Genomic DNA, 19,381 nt, shown 5'->3' on the forward strand with positions numbered 1-19,381 from the left:
TTTGTTTTACAAAATATAGCACTGTAGTAAATGCATCGATTTATCTTTCATTTTATTTAATAAAATTTTGGTTCAATGATAAATGTTATGTGTTTCAAGAATAGGATCTTATTGATGATAAAGTTATCTAAGATAGCTTCAACATTTTGCTTTGAATGCCTAAAACCTTCCATTGGACTACGATAAACATACTTCGGAAGGAATTTAGAATGTGATTTCTCTTACTTACTGTATCGTTTCTAGAGTATTTCGAAATTCTTTTCAAGATTTCGTTTTCGATAGCCTTAATCCTGGAATGTACCTTTGCACCTCATTGAATTTGAATGTTATTCCCTCCTTCATTCCCTTTCCAAATTCCAAACGGTTGGTTCATTTCGGCTGCGCAGTGTCACCAATCATTGTTGCTACATGCTACATCCCCAGCAGATTGTCCACACTCGCACACCAGAGCCGGATACGGCATGGCATGGCTTAATCAGCACCCGAACCGGCACCGGGGCTTTTCCGGAACGACCAAACACTTAAACGCGATCCCTCGCTGCTGCCACTTTCACCCAAAATATCAGAATGATAAATATTTATGAAGAGACAAAGTTCAACAACCATATCCTTGGGCTGCGGTGGAATAAGTTTCACTCCTCGTCCTTCTAGAGGGTAGAGAGTGTAAGGCATTTTGGCCACGGTTGACCAAGCATCGGCGTGGTACGTAAAAACGCGTGACGCAGGACATAAGTTTTTGGCCGGTAGCCCTGCGAAAGCCATTGCGCGCACGATGGGTATTTGCATAAACCTATCATCGCCCCCCCCCCCCCCATCGTAGGTGCGAGTCCTTGCGGTGTGTAAACAGAAAGTAAAATCCTTTTTTTGCTGGGTGTACGTACGTTCCGTTCCTGCGGGTATGATTAATTAGGCAAAATCAATCATAAAAACAGGCTCCCTGTTCGGTAGCAAACGCGTCCGTGGGATGTGCGCCGTGTCGCAGCGTAAAGATTGCCCGGCCCAGGTATGACCCACGGTATGCTAACGGTGGCGCCATTACTGGTGGGGCTGGTGCGTATTTGGTAAAGATTTTTATGCCTTTTTCGTATAATCAGTTTGTTTAATTCGCACAAAAGTTAGCTATTCAAATGACCACCGTGCGCCCAAATGGCTAAACATAAAAGTGCTTTCCCTCAATTGAGACCGTTTCCTGCACCGAATTGAGTTCTTAAGGGAGCGGGGTGAGTGTGTAGTACTTTTCCGCAGGGAGAAGGCGCCGTAGCCGAGGGAGAACATTTCGTTGCTTCTAATTAAACACCAACGGAACGCGTGAAAGCGTGCCCAATTTGCGATAACGCGCGAATTTGTTTATATTTTCCGCGAACGCGCCTAGTACCGCGTGGACGAAGTCGCGCTGAGTGCGTTTGCCGCAAGCGTCTAGCCGTTTCTGGCGGAGTAGGAGTTCACCACGAAAGCGAGTCACTATACGTAGGCGTTGCGGAAAATAGCGATTGTATTAATGAGCTACTAAAATGTGTAAGCCCCGGCCGAGCAGCGTGTGTTCCTTCGTTCCGGCCTTACCGTGGCGATGCGTGGTGTTGAAATGAGCTTAAGGGGGGAGAAGAGTGTTTGGCTACCACCCCTCCCCCCATCTTGCTGGAAGACCTGCAGGCTGGAACGACTCGCCGCATGACGTGACCATAAAATTATTCGCCAAATCAAGCCGCACAGCGAGAGTTAGGTTGTATTTTGCGCGTCGCGTTTCCGCTCCGTCTAGTTGGACTACTGCTGCGCCTGAAGTGCAAATCATACGCCAAGGTCTAACAGTAATCAGGACGTGGTGACGTGATGGCTGCAGGTTGAGGAAAGGGACAGCAGATGTAATTATGAACCTAATGAAAGTAAACAACTGCCAGCAGGAAAAAAGGTGTTTGGATGATGATGGAGCAGGGCGCAGAGGATATGGTTACGAATATCATTATTTAATTAAAAGTCGCTATGACTCGATTGAGAGCTAACCGGTGGTTTAATGCATAATGTATCGAATGCTTTCATTTCAGTTTGTTTTCTACCTGATTTGGTTTTTATTTTCTAGTTTAAATAATTTAATTTTTTTTTGTCTTTTTTGTTTTTCTTTATCGTATCGCTCGGTAAGGCATTTCCATAAAACTTCGTTTTAAATTTGTTTTGTTTTTTTTTGTCGTGATTATTTGTTTATTATGCTTGTTTTTGTCTTGTTTTTGGGTAACTTTGACGTAGTTATATATTATGTAGTATTTATTTTTATTTATTTTTTTATCATTCAATTGATTGCACATTAATATGTTTGATTGTTAGATGACCTACATGTCACTTTCAAGTGTATATTTGAATTTTTAGAAGTTTTTTTTTTCTATTTTATAATTATTTAAAATGCTTTACACAGATTTTTTCTTTACTTTTTTCGTATTTTTGATAGTTTTTTATTATTCATGAGGGCTGGTTCCGATCGTATTGCTCACATTTTGATGTTATTATGTTCGTATTCAAAATGTAAATTCAGATCGTTGCAATGAATAGTAAAATAAAGCTTTTTTTCTACAATTGCCTAACATGCTGCATGACCCTCATAGTATTCCTTTTCTTTTTGATTACTACTGTTCAAACATTTGTTCCACGATCCTGCATCATTACGGCGCGACCAGACCGACCAAGCCGCACCGTTTCATTCACCTTGTTCCGCAGGATTATTATGCTTGAATCATATCCTCGAAAAGAAAGCACCATCAAAGTGGAACGGTGTTTTATGTTCTCCTCTCTACGGCGGGCAACGGGAAGAATAGAGAAAAGTGGGGGAAAGGATTTTGTGTTTTACCGGCCACGAGTTTTACGAGGTTTTACGCATAGGCCTTCCCCGAGGACATTAATGCTATCGTCGCGCGAAAGCAGGACGAATTTTCTTTTCACCACCACCGTCACCACTACCGAGAGGTACACTCACCAGCAGCCGGCACGATGTGTGTGCACTTTCGGTCGCCTTTTCGGTGCGTTATGCTAATTTATTCCTCTTAAAAGGCGTTAATTAATGAAATTACAATATTTTCACAGTATAAATCCGTCCGCGACGTTGAAACAAGAGGGAATGGAGGGTGTTGAGCAGTGTGTTGATGTTGAGTTTTGGGGCGTTGACTGGGACGTGAGCTTTAACTTTTGTACCCCATGTTTATGTGTGTTCTGTTTTTTTTTCTTCTGTGGTCGTTTTTCTTTGGGGTGGATTATCAAAGGTCCTTAACATGGGTTGTTTTTTGCTTCTGTCGCGTTCGACCACACCGGTCGATTGTTGATTCACCTGTACCGAAAGGCAGCTGAGCTCGTGCCCGACGGATTGGTGGCTAACGTTTTGGGCCCACCGCATCGCGCGGGTCCCCAGGTCAAGGCACGCAAACCCATAACGCGTGGGCTTTAGCGTAAATTAAAACAATTCATCCCGGCTTTAGCGGCCCGCGGCGCAAATCGTCATAATATAAAATCGAATTTTGCTTTCCCATTTTCCCGTTACAGATTGTCTGCGAGCATAGCCGCCGCCGTCGCGAGTCTGCACAGTGTGCGTCTGTGTCAAAGTGCAGTGCATCTCCAATCTTGAGGTACATTCCGCCCAACGTGCATCCGGACGAAAACGACGACGACGACCGGGGTCAGGGCAAAGCGAGACTAAAATATCTGATTTCAAGACGGCTATCAACAAGCCGCCAACCATCGTCGAGATGCCCCATACCGGTAAGTGGAAACGATCATTAGATTACGGCCATAATTTTCTTAGATTAAGCCCGTCCGATTAAGACTACCGATCGGCACGTAAGAAGGGTAGATGTCGATCGAGAGTGTGAGCCGACTTCGATAGCTGTCCGGTGCATCGCTACTGTATGCGGAGTGTTCGCACGAGTGGCGGATAATTTCGCACGCTCGCTTGACAGCCACAGATCGAGCGAGACCTTCATCGCAGCAGCAGTTGCGCGCTATGCGCGGGCAATCCGGGTAGATGTTTTGGGCTCCACTTTGCAACGGTCTGGCTGGAGCGTGTCGCGCGATTGCGCGTGATCGCAACGCGGCGATGCGTATCGGTTTGCGGAATGCATTTAGCGGGTATTATTGGAAAATGATCACCCGCAAGCCCAGAGGCGGCGAGGGCAGTGGTGGTAGACGAGCTCAGCGATCAGGTGGATCGCTTGGCACACCGATTGCCTTATGAGAGTGGACAGCTCCGCGAGCACGGCACGACCGGTTGCATTAAAAAGCCATCGCTTCGTTCGTTCTAGAAGCGGTCTGGTCTAATTGAAAAATAATACACCTTGAGTTTGAAGACGGAGCTAATGCGGTGGCGCTTGCTAGGCGCTGTGGGTTGCAGTAAAAAGTCTTATTATAATTATTAGCGTAATAGTTGGAGGGTAATGCGTACCAGAGCTTAGCGTAGATTAAATTAAAGAGTTATGAGATTTTCATTTTCTTAAAGCCTGTGTTGAAAGCGAAAGTTATCGATTCGAAGGCACTTGGTGAGCTTTGGAATTTAAATTAATTTTCATGCATTATATCCCACACTCTGCGGTGCCTGTTTCTATTAGCGAGCTTGATATTATGATTAAATAATCCCTCGTTAGTTTTACTATTCGAAGTTGTTTTAAGTAAGACTCATGGTCTAAGTCGAGTCATGTTCCATACAAGTTTGTTATATAAATATGTGTTTACTTTATATTATCATTGCATATAATACAATGGTTGTACTATTTTCCAGTAAATGGTCATATAGACAATCACATATCCAATATTATGTATTTTAGAACTAAGTGCGTTCTACATCTCAGGATGTCTACCTTTATTATGACCTTGCAGATGTCAGCTATCTGACTGCAGGCTTAACATTCAATCATAACGTGTAGAATATCCAGTATCATGAAATGGTTGGTTTTTGGTACTTAGTTAGTTTAAAGTTTTTGTTTCAATTTGATTTTCGTGGCCTCTCATTTCCAAGAATTCCATCGATCAGTTACACACATAATTCAACAAGTACTGTGTACTAAATACAAAAAAAAAGAATAATCGAATAATGTTATATTCCTCTTTAAAATACAAAATATTCATTATTTCTTCACGTCTTTTAGTGCAACAACCGTTTAGAGTAGCAAAATGAGCAAATGAATAATATTTTGTATTTCACTGGTCATTCAGTATAACATTATAATTTATCAGAATTACTTAAAGGTCTTTATTTGAACCAAATACAATTCATAGCCATTTATTCGCATACGAATGAACCATCAAAAGCTACCAAGGAGACATGTTTTTATTAATATTTTGACGATATGATTGTCACACTTGACCGATCATTTTTACGACAGGATAAGGAGCGAGAAAAATCAATCACAATTCGCACCTTCGGACAGAAAAATAAGTCATTATTTATCTGTGTGTAAAATCACTTAATAAAGCGGTACAAATTAATTCGCCAAATTCTTCCACAGACACTGCACAAACCAAACACGGTACCCGTATGGTTCTGGTTTGTTTCCGACAGACAAGTTGAATTTTGGCCCAAACCGTGTCCGGGGTGTGAATGTGGTCAAAGTTGTTTAGTAACTTGCTGTATGATGCCCTCCTGCATCATTTTTGCAGTGGAACGAGCTGAAGAAAAACAACAGGAAAAGCAAAACAGAGAAGATCAGGGCAAGAAAAAGAGGCTTTACGTGAAGCTGAAAGTGACGTTACAGAACGCTTTCTCGAGCTGCAGAACACTTTTGCAGAACCGCTCCCAGCCGCGTTTGTATATTAATATTATTCACATTTGAAATGCTAACCGTTTTTCCGTGTGGCGTGTTTGTGCGAGTTTTGATTTTGGTCCCAGTTGGTTTTTATTTCGTTGTGGTTGCTCGATTCGGTGGCCAAACATCACGAAAGCGGTACACATTTTTCCCAGCAAAGGTAGACACGGGGATTGCGACCGGCACGCGGAAAGCTGAGCATGATGATTTGAAACATTTTATCCTGAAACAGTCTGCGCTACTGTTTTGTGCATAAATTGATAGTTTTTACACACGCTTAACACACACACACAGTCGAGTGATGGTGGCGACGGCGACGATGGTCTGCGTATGAAAAAGTGGAAGAATTCTGCCCAACGATTTTGCAAACCAGAAGCGAAACGAGTAACGTGCGTGCGTGTGTGAGAATATGGTTTTTGCTGCTGCTGGTCAGTTGTGGCGGAATTCCTGCCAGTCAGTAGCGCATCGGCCAGTTGGTCTCTGTTAGCACCAGCATCGCCGCACCATCATCACCAGTTCGCGCGATCGACTCCCGATCAACGCCAAACGCGCAACCGGTAGCGATCCCATCAGAGCCAAAGCCGGGCCCTCATCGCGCCTGTAAAGTGGTAGACGAGTGTGATGTTGTTCTCGCCGATTTGCTTCACTTTTTCGTCACTTCGCAGGTGTAGCAGGGTGATGGGTAGGTGAGGGCTGGCAGTTGCGGGGGGCCGCGAACAGTGGTGACAGTTCTCCCGAGTACGGGTTGCGGTTCCGTACCGACTGCGGAACGGGATAAAATATAAAAATTATATTTACAGATTAGCTAATTTTTTATCTGTCTCATAATACAAGTTGTAATAATTTGAAGAATTTTATGCGCTGAACGAATCGCAATGGTTTCGAATTCTTCTCTGCACTGCGTTCATTCTGGTTTCGTACGAGTTGGAGCGGGTAGAGCGTGATGCGTTTTTCGTGCGCGTATGGTCTTGGATAGGTGGCATGGCATGATGATTATACGCACAGTGGCATTTGTGATGAATTCTGGAGGGAATAATTGACATAATTAGAGGTTTTTGGATTGGACAATTTATTTCAGTGATTTAAAAATGTTTAGCAATTTTTAATTGCTTATAATTATAACTACATCAAGATGTTTGATTTGGACATTTTGGATGTTTAGATTATACCGTAACTAAATCAGTACAGTATTAAATACAGTATTAAATTAAAATCATAACACAAGCCAACTTTTGGGAAGGGATAGACACAAGTTTGATTGAAGATTATAAACATTTTTGTAAGTAATTGTTGTTTGAATTCTTGTAGTCATGTTTAATATAAATATTATGTAGCAATCAAGTTCTTGATATCATTGAAAAAGAAATTAAAATTTGAAAATGGCGTTTGGAGGTACATTTTTATTCATTATTCAAAGTGTTCATAGTTGTAGTGCAAGAGATAACATTAAGGAACAACTTATAAATATTGAAACTAAATAGAACTCTTGCATTGCATTGGAGACGAACCTCTGAATTAAACATCGGAGTAATCTGATCAATTTTAATTGTATATTCTCTCCAAAGTAATGAAACTTTTCTTTTTTCTTCTAAATGAATTTCAATGATTATCAAATTATATAAATATTTCTCATTGTAGAGTCAGTTTTTCGGATTTATCATTAGCGGAACTTGGGGCAAGTGTGCCACCTTAAGAATTTCAAGTTATAACTCACTAAAACGTGTTTTTCAAAAGCCGATTTAAATCTCATAACCATTTTACATCTATTTCCTCACTTATAAATGAGTTTCGCTTGAAAAAAGTGCAAATAAAACAGTTTTTGAAGCGTTTTAAAAAGGGTCCAAAAAGACGTTGTTTTTTGGGCTATGGGGCAAGAGTGCCACTCGTATGGGGCAAGACGGCCACCTGGTTAAAATAACCGTATTTCTTAGATAATTGGAAATTATTACGTTTGTACCACTAGTGTATGTATTGCTACATGTCTTGAGTCACCAATGAACCCCTTTTCATCACAAACTATATCGCAATATGGGTTGTTGCTGGTCTGTTTTTCCGGAGTAGAATCCGCTTGTAAAAGCGCACCATACCGCTGAACGCTACAACAATGTTTACATTTTTGACAGCTCGCGCCTATGAAAGATGGTGGCACACTTGCCCCAAATAGAGATGGCTATTTTGCCCCAAAAGTTGTAACTTTTTTGAAATTGAATTTTTCAGTGACAAAAAGAAAGTTTTTTTCGACTAACCCCACAAAAAATTTCACGTTTTCTCAGCTATGCGGTGGTGTAAATATTTTCTCGGTTGATTGTTCGCATGATTTTTGAGAGCTTATTTGATTGGATTAAAAAATTATAATATTCTGCTCAGTTTTGAAACTCAACATAAATCAGTTCAAAACAATGGGAAATATCGATTGGTCTATATGAAATTCGGCTCAGTATACCTAGTCATTGGAAAGGAACCAACTGTATACACAATTGATCATTAAACTAAAGTTTTTAAGGAAAAATGCTTGGTGGCACTCTTGCCCCGTATGGCACACTTGCCCCAAATTCCGCTACTACATTTTCATAATATGTGTGCAAATTAAGAAACACTAGCAGAACATTATTGTAATGTACTCAAAAAGGTATTTTATATAAACCATCTTTATGGCGGTCCTGTGGTACAGTCGCCAACTTGTACGACTCAATAGTATAGCTTTCACGAGTGAATAGATAATCAAAAGCGTTTAAATTCTTATAAAAAGTCATATTATATAGCTAGATAAAATATATTTATCACGAAATTTAATTATGTGTCGAAATCGAATAAGTTTTAATAACAAACTCATTTTATACTATGACACGTATTCATATTAATAAAATTTTGGCCATCACCTGCCAATCGTCATACCCACGGTGCTTAATCCCTACATTGTCCTGAGGGAAGCTTTACGCCAATGCGCACCAAACGCTGCGTCGGGGTGACGAGTCGACTTGATCGAACAAAACACACGCTCAATCGATGCAGCAGCGTCCAGCAGTGCGTCGGGCGAGAGTGATTTCCCATCACTTTAAATTGGATCGTCGTTTTTGCTTCTGCCGTTCGTGCGCAGGAGCGAACACATTATTCATTCCGCGATAGAGCTCGCGATATAAATCAAACCCCGTGGTGTGCTGGTGCCGTGCGCGTTGACTGGAAAGGATGGCGTTTTTGTTTTCCCACACCCCACCTGGAGGTACAGCCGGTTCAGGAGGAGGAGCGATTTGGGGTGCGCATCGTCTTATTTTTTGTATAGCACACTGTAACATCAGATTCCTCAGCGCAAGGACATCTTCAACCGGAGCGCAACGAGAGAGAGATGAAACCGAGGACGCGCTAACGCGCAAATGATCTATGGTTCATGTGTGGTTCGATTCGGACGTGGTGCCGATTGGAAGGACCGATCCGGAGGGGAGGGCAGTTTTTCATCCCAGCCGGAGCTTTTTCCAGCTTGCTTGGTTGCTGGGGTTTGCTTGTCAGTTTTCACGCGTTCACGGGCGGTTGCGCTTCTTCTGAGCGGGCCCGTTCTTGACAATTAATTGACTGGAAGAATAGATTTATGCAATCGGTTATGTGCGTACGAGCGAGTGAGTGAGAAAATGACGAATGACGAGCAAACTGGAGAACGATGTTGTAGGATCCACTCAAAGCAACCATCGTCTGCTGAGTGTTGGAAGGCTCCTGATCTTGAGCAGAGCAGGCGCAAAACATCGCCGCTCATCAAATGATATGGTGCCGGTGTGGTTTTGTCAGTTTATGTCCAGGCCGTGATTGAAGTGGAATTAATTCATTCGCGCAAACACTTTGGTGCAGCTCCCCCTTCCCGGAACTGTGCGTGTGCGTCGAGGATGCTGGATGGTTGGTGAATTAATTGGCCCAGGCCCCGGACACGTACTAACGAACTCCCGAAGACCGGGAGTCGCTCGTTAAGTACACCAAGGCGCTCGTACCGAGTGGCCGCCTACAAGCGTTCGTAGCGTTTCTAAAACGCTTGTACCATGATTTATGCTTCAGCCACCGGGTCAGAGGCCCGCGAGGTGTGCCAGGTTCGGACGTGCGACAGGAAAACGGCTACACGGATTGAGTTTCAACGGGCAGACAACGCACGAAGTGAAAAACTTCCCTACTACCGGACGGTTTTTATATCATCCAGTAACCGTTTTTGAAGGGAGGATCGTTTTCTCTAACTACGCACTTGTTTTACTGCTTCATTTGCCACATTCAGCCCACAAGGAGACACGGTGCACTGGCATGGAGAAACTTCCTCACGGTTCACGGTTCACGCAGTGCGCCCAGGCAGGGTGCAAAGTGATGTTTTCAGGTGTTGTTACCATTTTATTTTCCTAATTAACGATGAACCACGCTTACCGCGGTTGTATTTGGAGTGGAAAGAAGCTTTCAAATCTGGGAAGCTGTGGAGCACGGATTAGGAAAAGATGTAAGAGTTCCTCTCTCCCTGATCGCCTCCTCCTCGTGGGCTTCAGTTTCGTTTCGCTACCGACACGGGATATAAAGGGGTGTCGGTTTTCCAGGAAAAAGCGTACGCTCCAAACGTGGCCATGTGGGAGTTTGTGAAGGTGCAGGGAGACACCGTAAAAGCTCCACAGGTCATGGCGCGTTGACAGACAGAACAGAAGCGGATCGTTAGCGGCGGGGTGGAGCGAGCCAGCGAAACCTTAATCACTTCCCGCGAAGCTGTAACTGTTTGCTGGTTTTGGGGGCACCGGTTAATGGGGTAGGGTCCGACGGACAGGCGACTACCGTTTGGCTATGTTTTGGGCGTTTGAGAGGACGAGCGAGGGTTTTGGATGCTTTTCGCCTTCAAGGGGCGCCTTTTATGGATGGCTCATTTCCGGTGCGAGCTGCGAAGAAGATTAATCTTATTTTGTAGCAGAAAACACCCAATTTGTAGGTAAAAACAAAGTTCTACGAAGATTTGGAGGAGCAGTGATTGAATTCTTGCATTTGTTTTCGTGGTGAACAAAATAGTATTGGTGTTTACATCTATGATTAGTTACAACATTAATTCATGTTACGTTTCGACTGGTTAGGGCTTAACGTAAGAGTCATTTGCCTAGAGTAAGTATGCCTAGAGTAGGATCATATGTCACGTAAGAGCAAGAGTCATGTACCTAGAAACTATCAATCGCTTACCGGTTCAATCCATTTAAGAATTTCACTCAGTTTACTTACAGTCCTTAACAGTCATAGCACAAACAGGATAGAGTATATAGAGCAATCCATGATGGGTCTATCTTATCAATTTGTTGTCATTTGAAATGCTTAGAACCTTTAAAATGCGAAGGTTATAAAAGCTATCATCTGCTGTGTAGGGCCTACCGGATACTCTAAGCTGTATCTTTAAATCCTAGTTGACATAAAAGTTCAATTTAGGTTCAAAATTAGCCTACATTTTTAATCATTGCTAAGCCTAAGATGCTAAAGGTAAATACTGAACATTTCTTTTATGTTTACCTGAGAGAATCTTTGTAGTACTATTTACATGGAATAAGAAAATACACATTAACTTTGTTCAAGGAACAAGTTCACTTGAAAACTGGTACGATAGTAGTGTATAGAGCATTTCGTTCGATTCATTAAAGGTCAATTCTAATCAAAGAACGACTGCAATTATTATTTTTTGGTAGTTTAATCATGTTTCTAATTTAAAAGAAGAATCACAAAGACGTTCAAAGGTCAGTTTTAGATGCTCTTGTAGTGGTTTTTTAATAAACATTAATTTACTGATGTACAATTGCCAAGCAGCATCCAACGACCGTATCGAACAGACCCCTCGTTCCACGTGATGCTCTCTCAATCTTAAAATATAATATTTGCTTTAACAAGCTTCACCTTGTGTAATCCCCATCTCAATATCAACAGGCTGTCCATGTAGCAATTTGTTTCTAATGAAGTTCCAATAGCTCTTCATTAGGGCTAAACCACCGGCTTAATCATAACAATCTTCCCCAAATAATTGATCATTCTCCATCAAACAAACAACGAAACGCGTCGCGATGCCGTCAGATCGAAGATCACAGCTAGGGGCTTCAGGCTTACGATCGAATGTCAAAAATTGGCACGGTGTCGATTGCAACAGTGTGTCGTTCCGTTGGCGGACAAAGAGACACCGGCACAGGGAGCGCATCGGCAAGATAACGTTTCTGATTAGATGCGTGCGGCATCGTGCGATTGGCAGATGCATCCGCTCCCGGTGGACACACGTCTTCTAAGGCACTAAGTGCGACTTCTCTAATGCATGGCTTTGCCCCGGGAATGTGTTGCTGTGGGAAATATAATCAAAATAATTGATTGCTGCTTGTCGGAACCTCGGACTGATCTGCAGTTTGTGCGTGTGTGTTTCGATGAAAACTGCTGCAACGTGCCCTAGCAAGCAGCAGCTTGCTGATTAGCGATGCACCGAATCGGTGACGGTGCTGCATTTAGACTGTTGCGCTTAGAAACGTTAGATCGGCACCTTCTTCCTCCTGTTCCCCGTGGAAGGCATCGGAGATGCGCATCAGAAATTATAGCGTAGCTGTTTGCGTGTAATCGACGAACGAAACGTCGGATAATCATAGGGCCATGCGGCTGGACTCGATCCGCTTCGGGGGAAGGCAGGAACCGTGTTTAGGATTTTTGAAGCAACTTTTCGGGGAGCTTGAATGTTTTGAATGTCTTCCTGGAGCTAATGTCGTTCCTGAGGTGGAACAATAATAACTTAAATTAAAGATTGCCAAAGTTACGGCCAGCGTGGGATTTGTTCATGGAATGTTTGAGTCCTTTGGAGCTAGTGGGTACCTTAAACAAAGATCAGTGCTGTTGAAAGTTGCCTCGAATCAATTAGAACACGCCAGTGGAATCGAAGAAGTGTGGCCATTGCCCAGCCCGATTAAGGTAAGCTTCGTTCCAGATACTGCTGTGTCGCCTTGGACCGCAGGTTCGCCATCCCGCGTCCGAAGCATGATGGCGCGCCAGACGAATGATACCATTTTAACGATCGTTGATGATGATTTCGGAACGTTTCAGCTTCTGAATTCCAGCGACCGTGCCCTTTTTGATGCTACGGCTGCGGTTCGTATGCAGATCGTACCTCAGTTCAGGCGTCCTTTTCGGCGTACTTTAATTGCCGACCAGACGATCCGACTGTGAGACTAATTAAACCGCTAAATTCCGCCAATTTGGCAATGGCCGGGGCTGGATGGCCTCTTTGCGGCCCGAAAACCTTCAGCACGCTGTAGCGGCGGTCCCGTTTGGTCCGCCATAAAGTTGGCCGCGAATTTAGCAGCATCCTTCCTCCCCGGGGCCTGCTGGGCGAGCCAATCAGAAACGGATCGAACCGAGGTCAACATCGGACAAAAGGAGCAGCCCGCTCGTAAAACTCTCCTTCCATGTGGACGTGTACATGGCGTTTTCGGCAGCCCTGGACCCTCCGTTCGGGAGCGGTACGTTTGTGTAAGTGTGTTGTGTTTGTTTTATTTAGCTTCCCGTGCCTCCGTCCGTTTTGCGGTGCGGACATAAATTTATAATGGCAAGCGTAAAAGTTGTCTTACACTCTCGGGCGAGCACTCTCGTCTTGGGGGGGGGGGGGGGGAAGTGGGCTGGCCGCGAGGGCTAAAAGATGACAAACGGCGTTCCGAGGGCTGGTTCTGAGCGGCAGCAGCACCAGCGCAACCGTATAAACACAAAACCGTTCCGAGGATCAGGTTTATGTTGCCTCTGTGCGCGCGGCTGCCATGAAGATGGCGACTTCTGAGTGAGTGTGTGCCTTTTTACCCCCATTCGTTGTAGCCTTCCTGTGTGTACCCTTTTGCCAGTGCGATGTGGCCCAAAAGGGATGGAGAGTGCTGGTGTGCGCGAGCGCACACACACCGAACCGGTTGCTTCGAGCAGGCGCGTCTCGAACCGCGCCGGGCAGCTATAAACGGGAGAGTTTTATATGAAATGAATGTTAATTTCTTGCCATTTTCAAACGGCTACTTACCTAGGCCTAGCCACCGTTGCTGCGGTTTTTTTTTGCACACACACACCCTCCCCTTGTCTCTCTCTCTCTCTGTATCTCCATACTGGGCTTACTAGCGGGCGCCGTCCTTCCACCGTGGACGCGGTGGCGCTTTACGAGAGAGCTTCAGTCATGTTTCGCGGCCACCATTCGCGGCCATTAGCATCGCCATCCACGCCACGGATCGGGCTGGGCAGTTGCAATGTGACCATAATAATTAACCGGACTCCGGGCCGATTCAAGTATAGCAGCAGCAACAGTAGCAGCCGCAGCAAGGGTAAGGTTTGGCCCGAGGGAAAGGGCTTATTGCTCTCGCATCTCGGGGTGTCGTTACGTTGTCGTTGCCCGACCGAAATGGGTAGCGGCGGTGCAGTTTACATTTGCGTAACGCATCCAAGAGTGTTTGATGCTGTCGAGTCGGATGATCGGCATTTCAATTGCATGTCGTTGAAATCGATCGCCGAGTTAATCTCCGCGTTCGGAGATGATTCTAATTAGCACGGTTTGGTATTTTTCTTTCATTTTTTTTTTTTGGAATTTGTAGCGATATCAAACTACTCACGACGGCGTAGTCTGGAAGGAGATGTTCGTTATACCCGTATTAGAAGGCATTATGCCTGGAGATGATTTCGGGGAAGAAATGAAAAGCATTTCCTAATACATTACGTTAAGAGCCTTTTAGATGAAACTTTTAAAATCTTTCTTCAACAGGAACCTTCAATAACACAACTTGATAAGAGATAAATCCAATAGGAACTGAGTACTGATTTTTTTCATTTTAAGAGCCTAAATTTTTATAGCATAGAATAGTAGATTAAATTTAATAATATAAGTTCAATTGAATGAAGTTGATTAATTCCGTGGATTATAGATCATTATTAATATCTACTTTTTTAACGTATTACTTACTATTATAAGTATTACAAAGTGTAAGGACCTTAAACATATGTTATTGATTAAAATTGAAACTTACATATATTTGTATATTTTTGTGATATTGTCAAATTGAAACCGTTTTAATTAAAATTATTACCTTCTTTGTTTATTACAGTTTAAGTCTTAGAGCCTTAAGTTACTTTTTAGCTCAATATATGTAAATATCTATTTCCAAAAAATAGCATGAAAAACATTAAATTCAGCATAAGACAATAAAATTGGATTTTTCTATTTCTTATGCCAAAAATTTGTAGTTTCAGCCTGTCAGTAAAGCAATATTCATCATCCTGCGTGTATCCATTTGACAATTTCATTTCGCCTTAATGGATTTCACCTTTTGTGTCCAACCAAAGAAACATTTAGGAATGTTTTTTTACTGTTCTGTTAAAAGGATTATAGTTCTTTTATTCATATCCATTTAAACCGTCTTTAAAATTTATTGACAACATATTTCTGGTTCCTTTATGAGCTAACCTGATTGAGCCTGCAATGAATTGGCGGTTATTTACACATTGTTTAGGCTGAAATATACTAATTTGGCGAGTGGCTTTGTATGAAGTGTTGACATGATTTCAGCCATCATGTGTCAAATTCCCTAAAAAAGCTGACTAGAAACGTAAAAACCTCAGATTACTAGACATGTTTGTGTATCAAGCGTTTAGACTCTGTAACTGATGCAAAACTACTTTTCAATAGAAAAATTAATTAAGAGAACATAACGACGTATAATATGTTAGGATGTATAAATTCATTACTTCAAATAAGCTAAACTTATCGCTTTTATATGTTATTTAAACAATCAATCCAAAAATGGAAAGAATAAAAACACCGTTCTGCAAAAAAAGCATGATAGCCTTATTGACGACCTAATATTATCGATCTAAACTCATAATAAATTTCGTGCTTCCACCAACCAAATGTTTCACGTCACATTCGGTGCAACTTTGACCATCTGCAGCGACCTACTTTGTCTCGGCCAAGTGCATTCCTTCCATAGCTCTCTTTCCAAGGGCCAGTGCGCCCAACGTCAACCGACTTCCATGCCGTCTCGGTATGCAGGCGTTTTGAAAATTGTCAATCTTTTGGCGTTTTGGAATTGGCACCAAATTGAGAGAGTGTGTGAGAGCGAGAGAGACAAAGAAAAGCACAAAAAAGTCACACACAATCAGTTCCATCTTCCGAGCCCAACCCGTTCCACCGACAGATTGTTCGCCCGTGTTCGACGCCTTTCCGCTTTCCGGCTCCACCAAAACGCGACAAACCCCTCCCCCCCCCCCCTGTGTTCGCGCATACCATTCATTCATACCGTCCGTTACTGGGGCCGGTCTGGCCGTTTTTTGGTATTTAAAATTATTTCCTAAATGAGCATAGCGCTCATCCGCCAGCCGGGATCGTCTCTGCCCACCGGCCTACCCTCTCGAAAGCCCGGGCGGTGAAAAACAGGCCAGCGGCACCTGGGCACCACCGTGCACATTCCTTTTGCACGGATCCGATCGAAAAACCGGGCATTACCCACTGGTAATGAAGCCATATCAGGCGGCTGGCCGGTATGCTCGATGTGTGCCTCTCTCTCTCTCTCTCGATCTTTCATTCTCTTTCTTTCTCCCCGAGAAGAGTACATCGCGAATGGCGATGAGAAGGAGCGCTACCGGTTGCGGTCAAGTCACCGATATTAAAAAGCATAAACATATTTCCCGGTTTCCGTTCCGTCTGGTCGACGATGTCGACGTGGGAAGGGGTTGGAGGGGGGGGGGGGTTTCCAACCATTCCAACTTGGGAAATTGGGACCCGGTGCAGCAGGTGGGATGGAACGGGGGGAAGGGCAGGGCAGGCGTGTAAGCAAGACATCATAATTATATCCCATCAATCAATTCGCACACCACATATTTCACCTTGTGACGGTATTTTGTTGCGGCTGCGGCGGTAACGGGGCACCAACGGGTTATTATGATTATGGGAGTCACGGCGAATCGGTGTGCAAGTGTGTCATTACAATGCTTGCCGAAGCGTATGATACCGTTTCGGTGGAGCTGTGCTCGTTGCTTTAATTTCTGTTGCTCTTTTTTGGGAGGGGGCTGATCTTACAAACTGTCGCCAAAATCCAAGCGAACGCGATCACGTAAACCCAGCGGGAGATTGATCCAAGTCGGGATGGAGAATTGTCACAATCTCAATATTGAATGTGTGTGTGTTTTTTTTAAGTTGCCTTGTTTCTCTTTGAAAAAAACTGCACCAGAAATGCATTACGATCGCGATCGTCAGTCGATCCCGCCAGCTCATTATCGATGCTGTCATCGCCGAGGTTGGTGGTTTTTCGTGCAGCCTCGGTGCGGTGTTCGTGCGGGATGGTTAAATTTTTATCACGCTTCACGATCACTGCTGCCGATGCCGATACCGATGCCTACCGTTCGAGATCCTTCACAGTTTGCCCAGCTTCCTCCATTGGCAAGATTTGATGGACAAACTCTGCTGCAGACTGCGAATGTTGGGAAGGGTTCGTTTTTTTGTACGTCCCAGTGTGTCGTATGCCTCGGTCAAGTGAAGCGAGGAGTTACGTTTTTCACAGTTTCTTGCAAACGTTTTCGATATGATTTTATGCTTCCAGTACGGGCACCAGCAACACTACATTTTTGCGACGGTTATGGTTTATGTATCATGTTTAATTCATACCTGCTGTGCCCACTGGGATCGGGATGACACTGCGATGTGTGCAGTGGAGTGGAGATTTTAAAACGCAGCGGAATAGAAGACAGACCTTGTCGGGACAGCAAAAAACTGGAATAAAAGGGGTGTAAATGCGGCGCGTTGTGTTTGCATGCATGGTGATCGTTTTTATTTAGACAGAAAATGCGTCCAAAAATAGCCGGAGTGGATGAAGAAATCCTGACAAAGAGCTTTTTTGCTAGCTGTTTGTACAGCAGCTCTAAATGAACATTAAAAGAAAATTAAAATTTCAAAAGCAAGGAAAGAATTCGCGTACTTAGAATGCTAATGTTATTGCTTAAACACACGAAACGCTTGCTTAGAAGCCAGCCGAAGAAACAGCTGAACATTCCAATAATCAAGGACAGGAATCAATTGTCTCGCGTTTCTAATTCACGTCGCCACAAAATGGTATAGAATTTTTTATTCAATTTTCGCAAAAAAATGTGTTCCCTGCTTTGCATAAACATCACCGGCGGGCTGTCCGAGGGTCCACATTTGTCGTATCAATATTTGATTTATGCTGGTGGGCTTTGCGCTGGTCTCATCCCGCGAGGTTCTATCATTAGCCCACTGAACGCCTTCAGGATATGCGCTCCAGACAATTGGACCTCAAAGCACGCGTGGTTTCGGCCTAATTGTGTGGTGTGAAGGAAGGCAAATATGTATTTCTAGATGGCAACGGCAAATTATGCGTCTGTCGCAGCTGTAACGAAAGAATCGAGTTGCTTGAAGTCTGCCAAAACAACACGCACTCACGCGCGAGACACTTTGGCACAGAAACCTACATCCCGATGGAGATTCCTCAAGATGTTACAGGACACTTCGATTTTTTAGCTTTGAAGGTCGAATGTCTGAAGGATTGTACTTTTTGCAAACCTTGGTACGACTCGGCCGTTGGAGTGAAAAATAGCTTCCATTATGGGCCGCACCAAAGCCCAAACAACTTCCCCGAAAGTGCCCCGAACGCCCCGAACGTGTAATTACCTTGCATTACGAAGACGCGTGCCCCTCATTTGTCCGGGTTCGGAAAGGATGTGGCCAGCGCAAAGGCGTGGCACGTTCCCGAAGCTGTAAGGAAAGGTAAACACATTTGCCGCTGCAATTGCAGCGTCGCTCGTCGGTTTAATGAATGAGGTCTTGTGCTAAAGTAAGCGCCGACGGTAAACATGATCATTGCGCAAAAAGCGATGGAAGAGCTGCAGCACGAGCATTTCGGAGGAAGGTACTCAGAGGATTCTTTCCCTCGTCAATACTTTTATTAAAATCTAGATTGTAAGTACTCTTCTGCTCTGGCAAAGTACTCATTCATTCACTTTCAAACCAGATGCTCCTGCGCCTAAGGACACAGACACACTCACACAATGTTCTGTTACATTAGTTGGTGTGAAAACGACATCTCCTTTCCACCTGGTGGTGGCAGGTTTGGCTTTAATGTGGTTGATGCGCCTGATGATCGAGCAGGTCGGTTTTATATTTTTTGTGTATCGTCGTTTGCTTCCCTTTGGCGAACGCACACACCTTCGTCCCATTTCTAACCCAATTTCGGTTTGATTGAAGTAAATGCACTCGGGTTGGGAGGTTAGCAATTTTGTCATTAGCTTTCAGGCAGGTGTGCAGGCGGGTGTGCATGTATGAAGGAGATGCGCTTACTGCGAGGATTTCCCTGTGCAAGATACAAGTAATGGTGAACGATCAGAACGTTGGGCACGTGGCCGCTGGGGATGACTTTAATTATTGCACACGGTCTATAATTAAGCTGATGTGGGCTGATGGGTTTTGATGGGTCCCAGGCAGCTTTGTCGTCCGGTTGCGATATGCATTATGATACTTGGATGACGAGCAGGATCTACGTTTAGTTTTTGTTTGAAACCGTAATATTGTATGTAAACAGACACAGGGACTTTTCATGCTATTTGCGGATACTTTTCGAATGACTGAGTAA

At 43.8% G+C, this 19,381-nt stretch overlaps 1 protein-coding gene across 1 annotated transcript in view; it reads left to right on the top strand.

Moving 5' to 3' along the window:
- The first annotated feature begins 964 nt into the window (after positions 1–964).
- Positions 965–19,381, top strand: part of LOC1275678 (paired box pox-neuro protein) — a 32,416-nt gene continuing 13,999 nt past the window's right edge. The window contains exons 1-2 of the mRNA XM_314947.5: positions 965–1,003; positions 3,537–3,735. Coding sequence (XP_314947.5) covers positions 965–1,003; positions 3,537–3,735 — 238 coding nt within the window. The remainder of the gene's footprint in view (positions 1,004–3,536; positions 3,736–19,381) is intronic.

Source organism: Anopheles gambiae, chromosome 3, assembly GCF_943734735.2.
Source record: "Anopheles gambiae chromosome 3, idAnoGambNW_F1_1, whole genome shotgun sequence".
NCBI lineage: Eukaryota > Metazoa > Arthropoda > Insecta > Diptera > Culicidae > Anopheles > Anopheles gambiae.